General features: G+C 30.0%; 1 protein-coding gene across 1 annotated transcript in view; it reads left to right on the forward strand.

Annotated features, from left to right (window-relative positions):
• The window catches only part of LOC126835863 (uncharacterized), a 51939-nt gene that overhangs the window by 14866 nt on the left and 22073 nt on the right, over nucleotides 1-15000 (forward strand). Inside the window, exon 2 of the mRNA XM_050568709.1 lies at nucleotides 4326-5354. Within this exon, the coding sequence (XP_050424666.1) occupies nucleotides 4370-5354 (985 nt within the window). The 5' untranslated portion in view covers nucleotides 4326-4369. The remainder of the gene's footprint in view (nucleotides 1-4325; nucleotides 5355-15000) is intronic.

Consider the following 15000-nt stretch of genomic DNA (forward strand, 5'->3'; position numbering starts at 1 on the left):
TGCTTATAAAATACAAGATTATAGTAGTAGTCAAGGCAAATTTAAGTCAGCAAAGACAATTTAATAATGCCGAATTTAATGGTTGGTGGCATTGACCGGAGGAAATAGTAATTAAAACGATGATATGTATACTTTTACGTTTTATGCCACGTTATCAACACAAACATACACATTTCACACTGAATGCATATCATAAAACAGAAGCTATGACGGTATGACAGGAAATCAATGTGAGGCAAACGGCGTAGCACTGACGACAGGTCGAAGAGAAGGGAAGAGGGTTTAGAATTTAGCAAATGCCACAGCAGTAACACGTTAGAATCGGCGCTATAGTATTAATTAACGATTCGACTTGATTTTCTAATGGGCATTGCCATTATCAGCTTCACCCGACGGTACAAGGTGACACCCTGTGTGTTGAATTTAGATACAGTCAACGATAGCGAATAACATACATACGGTAACGACGAACTTACATGTTTCTGAAGCGGAAAAAGAGAGAGAAAAAGGATATAAATAGATACATACGGAAGAAGGTATTATTTGCGTGCATGTGCGGAAGGATATTTAATGTCGATTCTAGGGACATATCACATGAATAGGGGTGCATATTGCTATACTAACACACAACACACATCCTTCCGGCAGCACCGACACTACTATATTGCCACGAAGCAAACTTGCTCTTTGATGTGTAAATTTTTCAGGAGGTAAAATAAAAAATATATAGATCATACATAACGCAGTGTAAGTATCTGTGCGTAAATCACCATACGTAAAACCCGAAAAACATACCTATAATATATTATATGGTCTGAAATAATGGTGTGAATGCTTTAAGTTTTGTTAAATTTTTTTTGTTCAGTGGGCGTGAACATTTTTCTTTGGATTCTTATTACTTTACTTAACCCAATGATGTGATAAATATATATGAATAAATTACACAGCAAAACAAAATAATGGAATTCCCAGACACATACTGCGTATTGAATATAATATTAGCAGTAGAGCTACGTTTTGTGAACATTTATTAGTTATTCATAAATCGTAAATACTCGTTTATCAAATATTTAGAAAATAGTAATGGAGATATCATATACATGAAATAATTTATATTTCAACATGATAATCGCATTCAGATTTTGCATTTTTATTAGTATGACCTTATTAGTATAAATATTTATAATCAATGGTATGACCGTTGAGTAGTATAACACTTTGACAGAGTTGGCACTTTAAGGCGAAGCTATAGTGCCCATTTTAACATCTTATTCGTAAAATATATTATATTATGCAAGAAAAAGTAATACTCGGTAATTTTAATAGAATTAGCGTACAGTATAAACCCAATTGAGTCTAATGGTGTTGCTTCGAAAGCTTTTAAACTCTTTGTCTAAACGAAAAAATATTCAATGCTGCAATATTCTAATCCCATAAAATGTACGATTAGACTTAATCGGGATTATATTATTTACTGATTCCTAACATTGAACATCTAATTTTTGCTCGATACCAAGATAAATCTTGTTGTACTCAATTCTTTTTTCAAACGATTTACAATTATTACGACTTATCACCTTTTATCCTCTATCTCCATGGATAACATAAGGTAACAATGAAACTATTTGTTTCAAATACATTTTTCCCCAACATAACATGGTTAAACTTGTCATATTTTAAATTCTATATTATTGGCATGGATACGTCTAATGGCTGGGGGTCTGTCAAACATATACTACATCAAATTTGCGATATCGTTTTCTCGACATTGATAAGAAACAGCTGATTACTGATGCTGATGAGAGACAGCTGATAAAAGATTAGTGATAAGATACTTGTGATCATGACTAAATCTAAAGGCATGGTTTCTAAATAACGCTGTGCAGGATAATTGCCTCAGACTTGGAAAAAGAAATTTTTACCGTGTTAATTGATCTATATAAATTGAAACATCTTCCATATTGCAAAGATAGAATAGTTCGTAATCTAGCAATTATATCTGTTTATTTAGTCATGATTGCGATTGGAGACAGCTGATAACGGTTCCTGATAAAAAGTAGACTATAAAAGGAAAATGATCATGAACACGAACTATAATATTATAAATACTAAAAGATATAATATTTATGTCTGTTGGTAAATCACATTATAAGGTTCATTTGGTCTTTTAATATGGTAATATATTTTTAATAGTGTTAAAGGCAAACTAGACAACTAGTCATATAGATACGTATGTCACGTACATTACTGATATAATTTAAAGAATTTTTATTAAATAAAAAATTTGAATTACTTTATTTTTATAACTTTGGTTGTGCACATATTTACCTATCCGCAATATTTTTATAGCATTACTTAATTTCAATTTCAATTAAATATGCATTTAAAAATTGTAGTTATCCAGTAGTTGATTTATCTAGGTGACTAGGAAATTATTTTTTGTATAGGCGTACACTAGATAAATGACCATTAGTTTAATTTATTAACCCGAAGTCTAAACATTTTAGCCGAACCTTGATGTGGAATGAGCCCGGTAATTAAAAAGTTAATTGTGGGCTCACACGAACAATTTTTTTTAACAAACATTATTATAAAAACGTCGTTTTTCATATGAATGACAAAATCCTTCAACTCTGTATCAAAGCCAAAAATTTTTTTACAATACCAGTCATCGTTTTAGATATGATTCGAAAGTAAATGTAGGTATAATTATTAATTTTATAGCTTTGATGCAAAAATAGAAGAATATTTAATTTAAAGCTTTGATCTGAATCAGCAAAAAATATTGGTTTTATGTTGTATTTTGTTTTGAGTATTGTTTTAAAGTTACACGTATTTAAGCTGTATTTTGTTGAACTTTTAAGAAGTAATTAGCATATAACGTTAGCGGTAACTGAACGGCTTTTACATTTTTCTCTTGTAACAAAATCAGTAATGACTTTTGACCTAGATAAAACAGGTAATAAATAGCATGCTAAAAAGTTGTCGACAGAAGTAGAACAATGAATGGAAAACATGCATTTTTCTAAAAAAACGTAGCGTGTGTAAGTTGTTCACTAGAAAATGTTTTTTTTGTCATTATAAATTAGTTTTATTAAAATCTAACGGTAAACGAGTGCATTGATTAATTAAAAAAATTATAGAAGAAACAATTGGTAGATGTTTTGGGTATTATCACTTTTATCAAGTCAATTTCATTAAAGAAATCCTGTGTCTAGCAATAAGACACTAAAATTTTTTTTATAATTAAAAAACATATTCTTATGGTATATAATCAACAAATTAAGTCAATATTGCATACAAATAAATGAAATGGTAATGGGTAAATACTGTAATAACAATAATAAAATAAAGCCTGCGGAAATATTTGCTTATGTAGTTTCTGATTTAGACCGCAGAGCTAATACATGTATTCTAGATAGAAACTGACATGTTGATCGTTATAAATTACAATATCATTTCAAATTTGATTTGAATATAGTGTACTTGATTTACAACACTTTTAATACAAATATAAGTAAAGAGTGTAATAAGTGTAGTAAGTGTGTGAGTAAAGAGTGATACTTGGCAGTTATCTCGAAACATTTTTATTTTCAAATAGTAATCACATTTATTCCGGAAAAACAGCTTGTGTTAGAATATAAGTCTGCATATAAAATATTAAGCTTGCATCTCGAGCAAAATTGCGTTTGAAAACGTTATTCAAATATTATAAGAAAGGCCTAAATACATTGATTTTATTATACTTGGTTGTATTTAGGCACAAAGAAGTTACCAAAATATTTTATTCATGTGCTTAATTCAATAAATTGTTTTAATTTGTATAAAGCAAACTTTTCTATAGTCCGGCTCACGAAAACTGAGCGTTGACATCAGCGCTACCAGTGGCAAATTCCCATTAGTGGGTATCAAAATAATTGGCGGGCTTTTTGAAATGTTTAAATGTACATATTTTATTATTTTGTCTCGCGCACTACGTTACGTGTTAAAAATATAGCAATTAAAAACAATTAATAAAAATATGTTTAGTATGTATATTTTAACATAACAGCTGACTCTATCCAACAGCTGACAACAACAATAATACATACAATACGGAGAACCACTGGCATCGACAATATTTGGCCGCCGCCCCTCGGCCTTGAACGTTCAGTTTTCGTGAGCTGGACTATAGTTACATTCCAAGTGTTTTTTTTTTAGTCGCTTGTTTTATCCTTTTTCGATTTTATATTGTAAAAATGTACAACTTACTAATCTAACACTATTTTACTGATAAATTCTATATAAATGTTTGAATTTAATAAATTTGTTTGACATTTTTATAGGTACAACTGCTTCGCGTTCGACTGCCGGTAACCTAAATACAAAGATGCTACAGAGGTCACCGTCATCGAGAAAGAAACGTGTGCATAACAATGACGCTCGTCGAACAAGTGTTGCATTTAATTTGGACGGTCAGTCAATGCGCCAACAGGATATTGGAAGACAACAACTGCCACAGCAACCCCAACAGACCCCGCAATATAGTGGTCAGCACAGGAGGGCTAGTATTGCGGCTACATCGCCATCTGATGGATTCGAGATGCATCAACGATCTAGGATATCGCCGGACGAGGAATTCTACGAATACACGTCACACAAACGTAGTCCCAGACCTAGTTTTGTATCTGAGACCAAAGTACAGTACATCGATAAGAGCCCAAGGAACAGTCTCGTGCCAGAGATATCGAGGAGTCCACGGAGTAGTCTAATACCATCCGATCATCGGAAACCACCGCGGTTGATGCCGGATGAACAACAAGAGTGTTATATTCGTCCTAGTCCGTCCAGACTGGAGGTCGATATTAACCGGAGTCCTAGGCATAGTCTCACGTCCGAACATCCGGATCCCAGGAGCCCGAGAAGTCCTCGCGGTAGTATGGTACCGGATGATGAATACTCTGATCTGAGGTCCGGGCTCCGTTTAGACGTCGAGAGTTTCAACCGTAGTCCAAGATCAAGTACTGCTGGGTTAGATCCGTCGAGAAGTCCCAAAAACAGTTTGGTACCCGACTTCAACCGATCACCAAGAGGCAGCGTAGCGTACGACTTGAACCGTAGCCCTAGAGGTAGCTTAGCAGTGACTCCCGACGCTAGCCGTAGTCCACGTGGTAGTCTGATACCAGATCCCGGTAAAAGTCCCAGGGGCAGTGTGGCCTCTGAAGGCGCGTACAACATGAATCGATCAGCCAGAGGAAGTATAGCAATGGCGGAATCGGCGTCGTTGGGCAGGACTCCTAGAGGAAGTTTGGGATCTGTTTCGTGCGTTCATTTTGATCCACAATTGAGAACTACCAGGACTTCAAATGAACAATGTAAGTTTTTTTCCAACTTAATTTATATAAATATTATACATGTAAATAAATTGTTTAGGATTTAACAACTTTTAAAAATATAGTTGCTATACGGTTGTTGGCATAGTTCTGATTTTTAGCTTAGGTATAGGAAATAATGCCTGTAATAAGTAATACATACGTTATAATCATCGTTAGAGAAAAACTTTTAACAAAATTATTTTTTACTATTCATTTAAAATTATTAAGTTACCTCAGTTTAAATTTTAAAACTGACAACTAATAGATTATTAATTGTGATCAAATTGTAACAAGTTCATTAAAACAACTTGAACCATGACACTTGAACCGAAAATCTGAAATAGAATCTGTCATTTTTATTGTCTTCCTTTTTGTCAATATATCTTTGTGTATATATTTGTTCAATACATCTTTTATTTTATTCGTTTTAGCGAGGAATAAAATTTGAAACAGTTCACCTGTCTTATCCTACAAAAGCGGGGTCGGTCATCTAAACCCCTACTGGTCTCTTTTTGACCCATCCCTATATGTCTCTCAATGTGATCCACACGTTTATATCTTTTTCTTGATAACCTCATCACGATTTATAACAAATAAAACAAAAAAATACTAATAACAACTGTATGACCACTGTAACCATAAATCAAATGTGAACGAAGTATTCTTTGGCATAGTTTGATTTTGTTGGTGAACTCACGCATTATGTACAGTGTACACTATATATATAGTATATAAGTTAAAACTATAGAGAAATTAGCTTCACACTGTAGTAAATCATAATATATATGTAGTATCTTTCGATATCTTGAATTATCCTATTAAGCAGTCTTAATTATTTACTATAACATGAGACAACAATTGTTTAAAATGTAAATGTTAATAATTTTCGTTTGGAATGTTAAAAAATTAAACATAAGTGAAACGATCAGCGAGGTATTTGACCAAAGAACAAATAAGAAATAGATATTTTGTATCGTATAGCATTTCTTAACATGTATAAAGTTTAGAGCTACAATAACATTATGACGTAGACTAAAATGTTGGTGGTCCATTTAATGATGAATGACGGTACCTTTTATTTTATGAAATTATAACTGTAGTGAAGCCAGTAATGGTGTATATACGTGATTGACGGACATTAAGTAAAAGAGATAAAAACAAATTTGGTGTTGATAATATGAAATCATTATTGGGAGTATTGCTAAGATAGATTTTCGAATGAATGTATTATACTCGTAACAAATGTATTGCACCAAATTCAGAGAAGGCAATTTATCGAAATAGTTTGAGTGCGTTAAAAATAGGGAAAGAAATGAAATAGTTAAATAGGTATGGAAGTATTGTGATAGTGGGATTTAAACCTAGAGCCAACCCGAATAAGTAGACCAGAATAAGTTCATAGTAATTAGTGGCGAAGAGAGAATTGTGAAAAAAAAGGATTTCTTAGTCATGATTAGTTTAGTAAACTTTTAAGAATATGGTACTCTATAACGGGATTGCAATATACAAATTTGATGAGTTTAATAATTTATTAAAATTAAAGGCACTGGTCATATTTCATTAGATAGTGTTTGAACAGTAGCGCAATTAGCTTCAAATAGTTGGGGGAGAGGGGGGTAGTATAGTACCAATGGAAAGTTATTTGCAGGGTACAATTGCCAATCATTCGTTCCTTGATAGTAACTCGTTCTAAGACGATCCATTCTTTCTCACCCTATTGTTAATTTTATAAGCCTTTAATAAACGTCCATGCGACCCGGAATTATTACACTCCTGAATTATGAAAATTATTAAAATCTTGGCATATTTGTTTTTTGATTTTAATCTAAACTAACGCGGACAATTTGTATACTAAACAAAAAAGTTCTGCCTCTCTTTTTAATATAAGCCACTGTAGGTAATTCAACAAAAATCATCATTATATTAACGTCGCGCACCATTATTAGTTGTTATAGTAATATTACCGCCTGAAGGGCCTTCATACGGTCGAACAGCAGAGGTGGCGGTGGTGCACGTGCTTATATCTGTTAAAAGCTGTCAGCACCACAATGACATCCGTTCACGTGGCTCTATCCCAAGTTTGCGTTTCGTTCGCATTTGACTTGTTTCGACTAACTGGGGTTAGACTGCTTTTCGATATAATAAACCCCTGTTAATGTAATATTTAAAAAAAAAAAAAACCCGGAAGCGACATTGATTAAACACAATAAAACCGCGTCACGGCCATTTTACGCATGATGTTATTATACAACAAAATAATGTATTTAGGCAGTCGTTTGCAGGGCCTATCACTGATATAACATTTTAATGCCTCGGGCGTCAAATCACGTGCACGCGCCTTGTTTGATTATAAAAAAAATCTTTGCCGCTCACTTGGCCGGACAATTCTTTTGTTGTACGTGTAAAATCATTTTTTCGACGATTAAAAGCTTTACTAGAAAAATCAAATTTCATTTGGGTTTTACGGTGGACGTGTTTTTAACCGCAACGCATTGTACACGTGTCGGCGTATTGAGTAAATAGGTATCAGCCACGACAGGGTGTCGCTAAATTAATAATATCAGTAGGGACTTAGGATTGCATTTTGCATGAATACCTAAATATAACGCGAAACGCTCGTTAAATACATTTTGCTTCAACAACAGTGAAAAGTGCGAATGCATATCGCTTGTTTGCTACAACAACGACATAACACAAAAATCGTCATTTTTGAGTTGTTTGCAAATAATAATAATTTTGGTGTTTTTCTTTATACTGCAAGAACGACATAAGTGAACATTCAAAATTAGCCGCTAGGTGGCAGTTGTGACGTCATAAGTTATCATGACGTCATCAAGTTATCATTTAATTTTAAACTAACTCCTAATTTTATAATAATAATATTGTTGTAGGTAAGAATAGAAAGCAAGAATATAGTGTGTTATAACACTTTACTTCTAATAAAAAAAGTTTTAAAGCATTATAAATATTAAACATGATTTTATCATAATTTCATTGTAAATAAAATTTTCAGATTCGTTTTGTGTAAAATCATGTTTTTTGTGTTATGTCGTTATTGTAGCAAACAAGCGATATTATATAACATATTTTAATTACAGTGGTTTATATTACTACGAACAAGTGACGGTATTTTTCGTTAAATTAAATAAATAATTTCAAACGTCAATTAAAAGGTCAACATTAAAATAATTATTCAAATGTGGGTAGTAGTAATAATAATAATATGTAAATATTGACTTATAATACATGCAGCGATACAAGTTAATGTAAGCACAGTTCTTCAATTATCTAAATTACAGCGAATTTATTTATTTATGTAAACGTCCATATAGGCTTAAGTGGAGTACATAATACCATTGATTATAAATATAAATATTAATATTTATAATCAATGATAATACTTTAATGTATACATGAAGTATACTGAATAATAATAAAAATGAAAGTAATATAGCAAACCAATAGTAAAAATTAATTAATGTATTATAGAAACAAATTTGATTTGTTTCCAATGATCGACCTTCTCTAAATCCATACTGGTCAGTATTTAACATGTTATTAAAAGACATTGTTAAAGCAGGCATTATTAATTTTTCTAATAGTTTGGCGGAGTAAATAAATTAGGTCTAGAACTAGGAATAACATTTTTATATACCAGATTTGTAAATAGGCAAGACAAAAATAGATTTTAATTGACTCGGTAAAACACCCAAGAAAACGAACGATTAAAAATGTTCTGTATTGAAATAGGCAAGTAGCATTTTTAAAAATTTAATAAAATATTAGGGATTCCATTTGGCCCAGGATACGGATTTAGGTCTAAAGGACAAATGACTTCTCTAGTTGTCAATTAAAGAAGCGGTTCGTAACTACTATTTGAGCAGTTTTTTAGTATAATTGGACTGTCACTTATACTAAAACTTTCCGAAGAATAAACTGAGCTAAAAAAGTCTTTAAAAAGGTTAGATACTTGTAAGGGATTTACCATAATCTGCTTTTAGGCCTTTTATGTGGCGCTAAAAATATTTTGGGTTAGAAGAACGATCTGACTGAACTTTTTGTTTAACCTTGAAAACTTTGGTACAAAAATACTAATGGCGTTGGAAAAAATAGAATACAAATTTGAAACTCCAACTAAAAACTCTAAGGTGTCATTTAAAAATGTTGTTTTGGACTATTGTAATTGAACGTGTAAAAAATTACAGATATGTTTAAAACTGCGACCAAAAAATCAAGAATAAAAAATGCATCGCAAATTATTGTCTTTAAACTTGGGAGGATTATGAAAATTTTAATTTCTGAACAATTAGGACCGCCTGTTTTATGTTGAGCCGTCTTGGTCCAATTAATTATAATACATCAAGCACTATAAAAAAAAAATAATTTTGACTTATCAGTAAGAAAAGTATAAGGCTGTCTTTTAAATAATGGACAACGGTTATTCTCGATTATAATCTTATCTTAAGCATTTTGAATTCGTAATTTTTTTTATACTTGTAGTATTCAAGTAATTATTGCTGTTTTTGTTATCTTAATTTTATAAACATTCTACGACCGTTGACTTTTAATTGTTTAAATTACCGAGACTTAATGAGTTACCGCTGATGTCTATTTTTACTTAAATCATTTATTTTCATGTCATGCACTTGTTTATTATTAGAAAACGTGGGCCAACAGTTTTCATTTATGTACTGAGTAGAAATGTTTGCAATTTATTTTATGCATTTTTAATTGCAATGGGCAACTTAATATGCATGAAATTAACTTGACATAGATACAAAATGTAAGATTTTTTTTTTACTTTGTGTTTTTATAAAGTTAATGTTTACTTTTGATTCCATAAAATATGCACACTATCTATAACATAAACTTAATAACCCATTCAATGCGTTTAACAAAATTGATAATTGATTTCATCAATTTGATAAAAAATAATGAATGTTTATTAATAAGGAATAAAATCATTTTATTGTAATAAACATTTCTATGGATACTGTTTTTATTTAGTTTTATAAGAATACATTTGAATAACCATATAAACTATAAGATATCGTTTTAAAGTAGTTATTTTTAAATACGAGGGTTTAAAACAGTTTAATGATGATATTTTTGCTTTCAAATTAAAAATAAAAATCATAATCAGAGAAGTATGTTGTATTGATGTAACTATAGTATAGAGATTTACTTATGAAAATAAAATAAACCCAATAGTTATAGAGAATTATACCGATGATGATTCATTTTTCTCCGTGTTAAGAGGACGCCACACCGGTCATTTCTAAGGAGTAAAGTATAGGCAATTTTTCGAAAAATCTTAATTTAGAGTTTGAACTATAATGTATACTTAATTAATACAGTATTGAGGATACTTTGTTGATGCCATTTTTTTTGTCAGACCATCACAGTCATTTATATAGGATAAAATACAATTTTTTTTCCATCAAAACGGCTTTGAGGGGATTAATTTTTCTCAGGCTTCATATATAGTTAAGGAAAGAAATTCATACATATTATTTATGACAAAATTATCTGTGTTCCATCATCCGTATTATTTCGATATACCTAATACAACCAACGCTATATTATTTTTAAAAAAGTCAAAAAAGTCCTTTCTTAATTAATTAATTATTCATTAAGTGGTTGAAATATTAAAAAAAGGGCGATGGTAGAACACAGAAAATGTTGTTGTCTATATTATGTAAAAATTAGGTTTCTTAGTTTTGATTATAACCTTTGTAAAATTAAACCACGCAAGGCGGGTTTTTTGAAGAAAATAACGGGTGTGTGACGTCCTCTTAACGAAATACATATTCTTAGTGTTATGTGTTACTGTTGGGTGTTTTATAACTATTATGATTTATATTTGTCATCCTTTCAGCAGTATTATGAGTACGTTAGATATTTGATTATGAATAAATTTTACTTTAGTTATTTCAAAACGTTATGCTGTATTATCGTTTTATTATTTTCTTGATTATTATAAAAATAAGAATGTATGAAAATACTAAATTAAACTAAAAAAAAAAAAAATTGTTTACGAGTTATTAGATAACGCGAATCAATGTAAATATGATTGGAAAAGTTTTTTTTAATAATTTAGAAATTAGTAATGCATGAAACATTAGTAAGATTTTTAAATATTTAATTTTATAATAATGGTTATTATTAGAAAAAAAAACACTAGAGCTTATTTTAAATAGTTACGTGACATTTAATGGACAACGTTTAATTTCAAATCGCTTAGACATTATATTGTTGCTAAATTCCAGAAAATATATTTTATTTTTTGAAAAACAAACGTTATATTGTCATACAAAAAAAAAATTAAGCTATACATCACAGAGAAACTTTGAATTAAACGCGTTTCTTCAACGGGTATTCCGACTTGAAAAGTCACATTTGAAATTAAACTTTAGAATAATTTAATTTGTTTTACGCTGAACACGTCCACTGAAGCCTGCAATACCAGCCAGCGATTTAATTGCAAACAATAGTTTTTTTTGTATTTTCTCTGATGGAAAAGCAAATAAAATATAACGAAAAAGACTATCGTTTTTATTAAATTATTTTTAAACAACTAACTAGTGTACACACATGTTTTTTTATTTCTATTTTTTATTTATTTTTAACACAAATTATTTATATTATATTGTCTAAAAATACACAATTGCTGATAATATATTTAAATTTGTCATAGTACATTGATGACGTAAACTTTATTTATAGTGACATCAATTGAATAACAAACAATAGTCTTATAACAAGTCAAATTATATTACTCTTTGTGTGAAGTGTTAATTTCAAGTAAGAAATTTGTTAAATAGTTTAGTAAATATAATCTATATACATATATTAATAATATATATGTATAAAAATGAATGTATGTCTGTCTGACCTTTATGCAATAGTTCACCATTCATCCCATCGCCATGAAACTTTAAGAAGTTGTTGAGTTCACTCCCGCGAGGGTTTCTGGTATAGTACTTTTTGAAAATTCCACCCCTAAGAGTGGCCTCAAACACGAATTTTGTACTTTAAATACGAAATATTTTTTGTTGCTAACCCAAAACAAAACTACTTGGTTTGTAACCATGGTAACCACGGTACTCGAACGAATGGTAGATGATGATTAAAGGAACAGGCCGATTCTGTGTTCCACGATTCTGGGGACGCTATCAAACATTTTCACGATTGAAACTGGATCTGGGACCGGGACTGGGACCCTTGAGTAAGAGGAGGACATAACCAATATAATGCAATGTACATATGTAGATCCAAAAAAAAGGCCGAGACGGGGTATGCTAAAGCTTTACAATATACAGCCTAGAGTACTGACTTTTATTAAAATCTTATTTGTAATTATTTTACTCAGCCCTGGCTAATTAAATCCCGGGCACTACCGGGTCGGGACAGCTTGTATTTATATAAAATCAACTTTATCATAATACACTATTACAATTTATGTTTTTATTCTAAAACTGACCGGGCATTTTTTCAATAAACAGTTAAACAAAGATTATAGGAAATTATTTTATGTAATTTATTATCATATAATAATTTCGAATACCGGGTGATTCATTTAACTCCCCACATTATTTTAATTTTAAAATAATTGCAGCTTTGTAGTGTTTCTTTTTAAAAACCTTTTTATTTATGTTTTAGTTCAATATTCAACAATATTTAAACTTTCATATTTTAAGTATTAGCTAGAGCATTATTAGCTTTTGAAACTTAAATGGTAACGTATATATTTGATTAACATTTCAAATTAAGAAAAATTTGCTGGAATAGTTGACCGGTCGATAAATATGTAGTTTTAAAATTATTTAAATTTAAGACGGAAGGTGAAGTGCGATTGAGTAATGCTCGTAGATAAAAATAACTCTACGCTCCAATGTTCCTCCCGTCCTAAATTTTAAACTTAAATAACTTGAAAAGTAATTGTCTAAAACTGGATATCGACCAGTTACCATTTTTAACAAATTATTCTTAATTTAAAAAGTTAATAAAATATATCGTTACTATTTAAGTTTCAAATGTTGATAAAGCTCTAGAAAAAAATAAAAATTTGGATATTGTCTAATATTATATTAGAGCATAAAAAAAATGTTTACAAAAAGAAAACTACAAAATAACAAGTACTTATATTTTAAGAAAAAACTAGCGTAGGGCGTAAAAAAATACCCGTTATGCTAATATCCGGTTTTCCGTGTGGTCTCGCTCAAGGTTTTTGGATACAAATATTATGAATCATCATCAGCGTTTGTGACTAGAAATGTATATCTAAGAAATTGTTCTTTTACAAATATTCTAACATACATAGATTAATAATATAGATATAGATTGCTATTAGGTACATATATTAGTATCTTTGATGACTTACATACAATTATTTAGATACATTTATATCTTAGAAGGTTAAAGAGACAGAATATTTTTAGAAAGAAAGGTTTCGATAACCAAAATTCGTATGTTTTTTATACTGTAGAAAGCTCTTAATACTCGAAAGCAGAGCAGTACTATAGAAATACTATACTATGTATTATAGTATTATTTAGTAGTTAATTTCAAATGAACGTCATCTGTAGTTATGTGATATGGTATAAAAGTATAGCCAAATTCGAAATTGAATTCTATAGAAACTAAATAAAGAATAAATCTTAGTCTTGAAAGCAATAAGAAAATAATATTGAAAAAATATCGTTTATTGCGTTTTTATTTATTCGCACGGGATGTAAAGAAAGTTTTATGAGTTTGCTAAGCTGGACATATGTCATTTATTTTTACTTGTGAATTCAATCTCGAATAGCTACGTTAAAAAAAACCAATAGAACTTGTATTCATCTTTGTCAAATACTGTAAATATCTGTTCATTGAACATTAAATTATAATTAACGATTTTGAAAGAAAAACTATTTAATATAAAATAAACTCTTGTGAAATAGTACTTAGTAGATATAAAATAAATATATATATTATTTAGTTGAATCATATTACATACAGTACAGTGACTGATATAAGGGGTATTAGTCACTGTAAAATTGCAAAATAAATTGTGTATGAAAACTTAAATAAAAAAAATAAAAATTGACATTGTTGCGTTATTGAGGGGTGGTGTAAATTTTGGTAACAATGTGCTTTGTACAACTTTCTCAGTATTTGCTTAAAAAAATAACAAATGTTAACTAGCTTAGATCGGAACTGGTAGTTAGGATTATTAGAATTTTTCTAATAAAATGAAATAACACCTACATATTAGTTACACTATAGTTATATGACAAATATGATTACATTAAATAAATCAACCCCAAAAAAGTTGGACAAAAAACAATGTTTGATTGAAATGTTACTTGAATCATACCATACATATACTCCAGGCAAATTGGGCAACTACATGCATTTGTTAAAACAACATAATTTATTCCCGACCGTTGAGCAGCTTACAACCCACCAAAAAGTCCATCGGTTTTCATTAAGGAGAATAATTAAACAGGATGGTTGTCGAAGTTTACATGCCATTGATCAATAAATATAATTCTGTTCAGGATTTTATTAAAACAATTTTTTTTTGTTCATAATTTAAATATTTAATCATATTAATATTGATTGCTACGTGCATGTCTTCCAAAACAATAATAATTTGTAT

Source organism: Adelges cooleyi, unplaced genomic scaffold (genome assembly GCF_023614345.1).
Source record: "Adelges cooleyi isolate 19-005CV unplaced genomic scaffold, UGA_ACOO_1.1 ACOO_flye_CR_arks_rails_tigmint_CR_PRNA_23, whole genome shotgun sequence".
Lineage (NCBI taxonomy): Eukaryota > Metazoa > Arthropoda > Insecta > Hemiptera > Adelgidae > Adelges > Adelges cooleyi.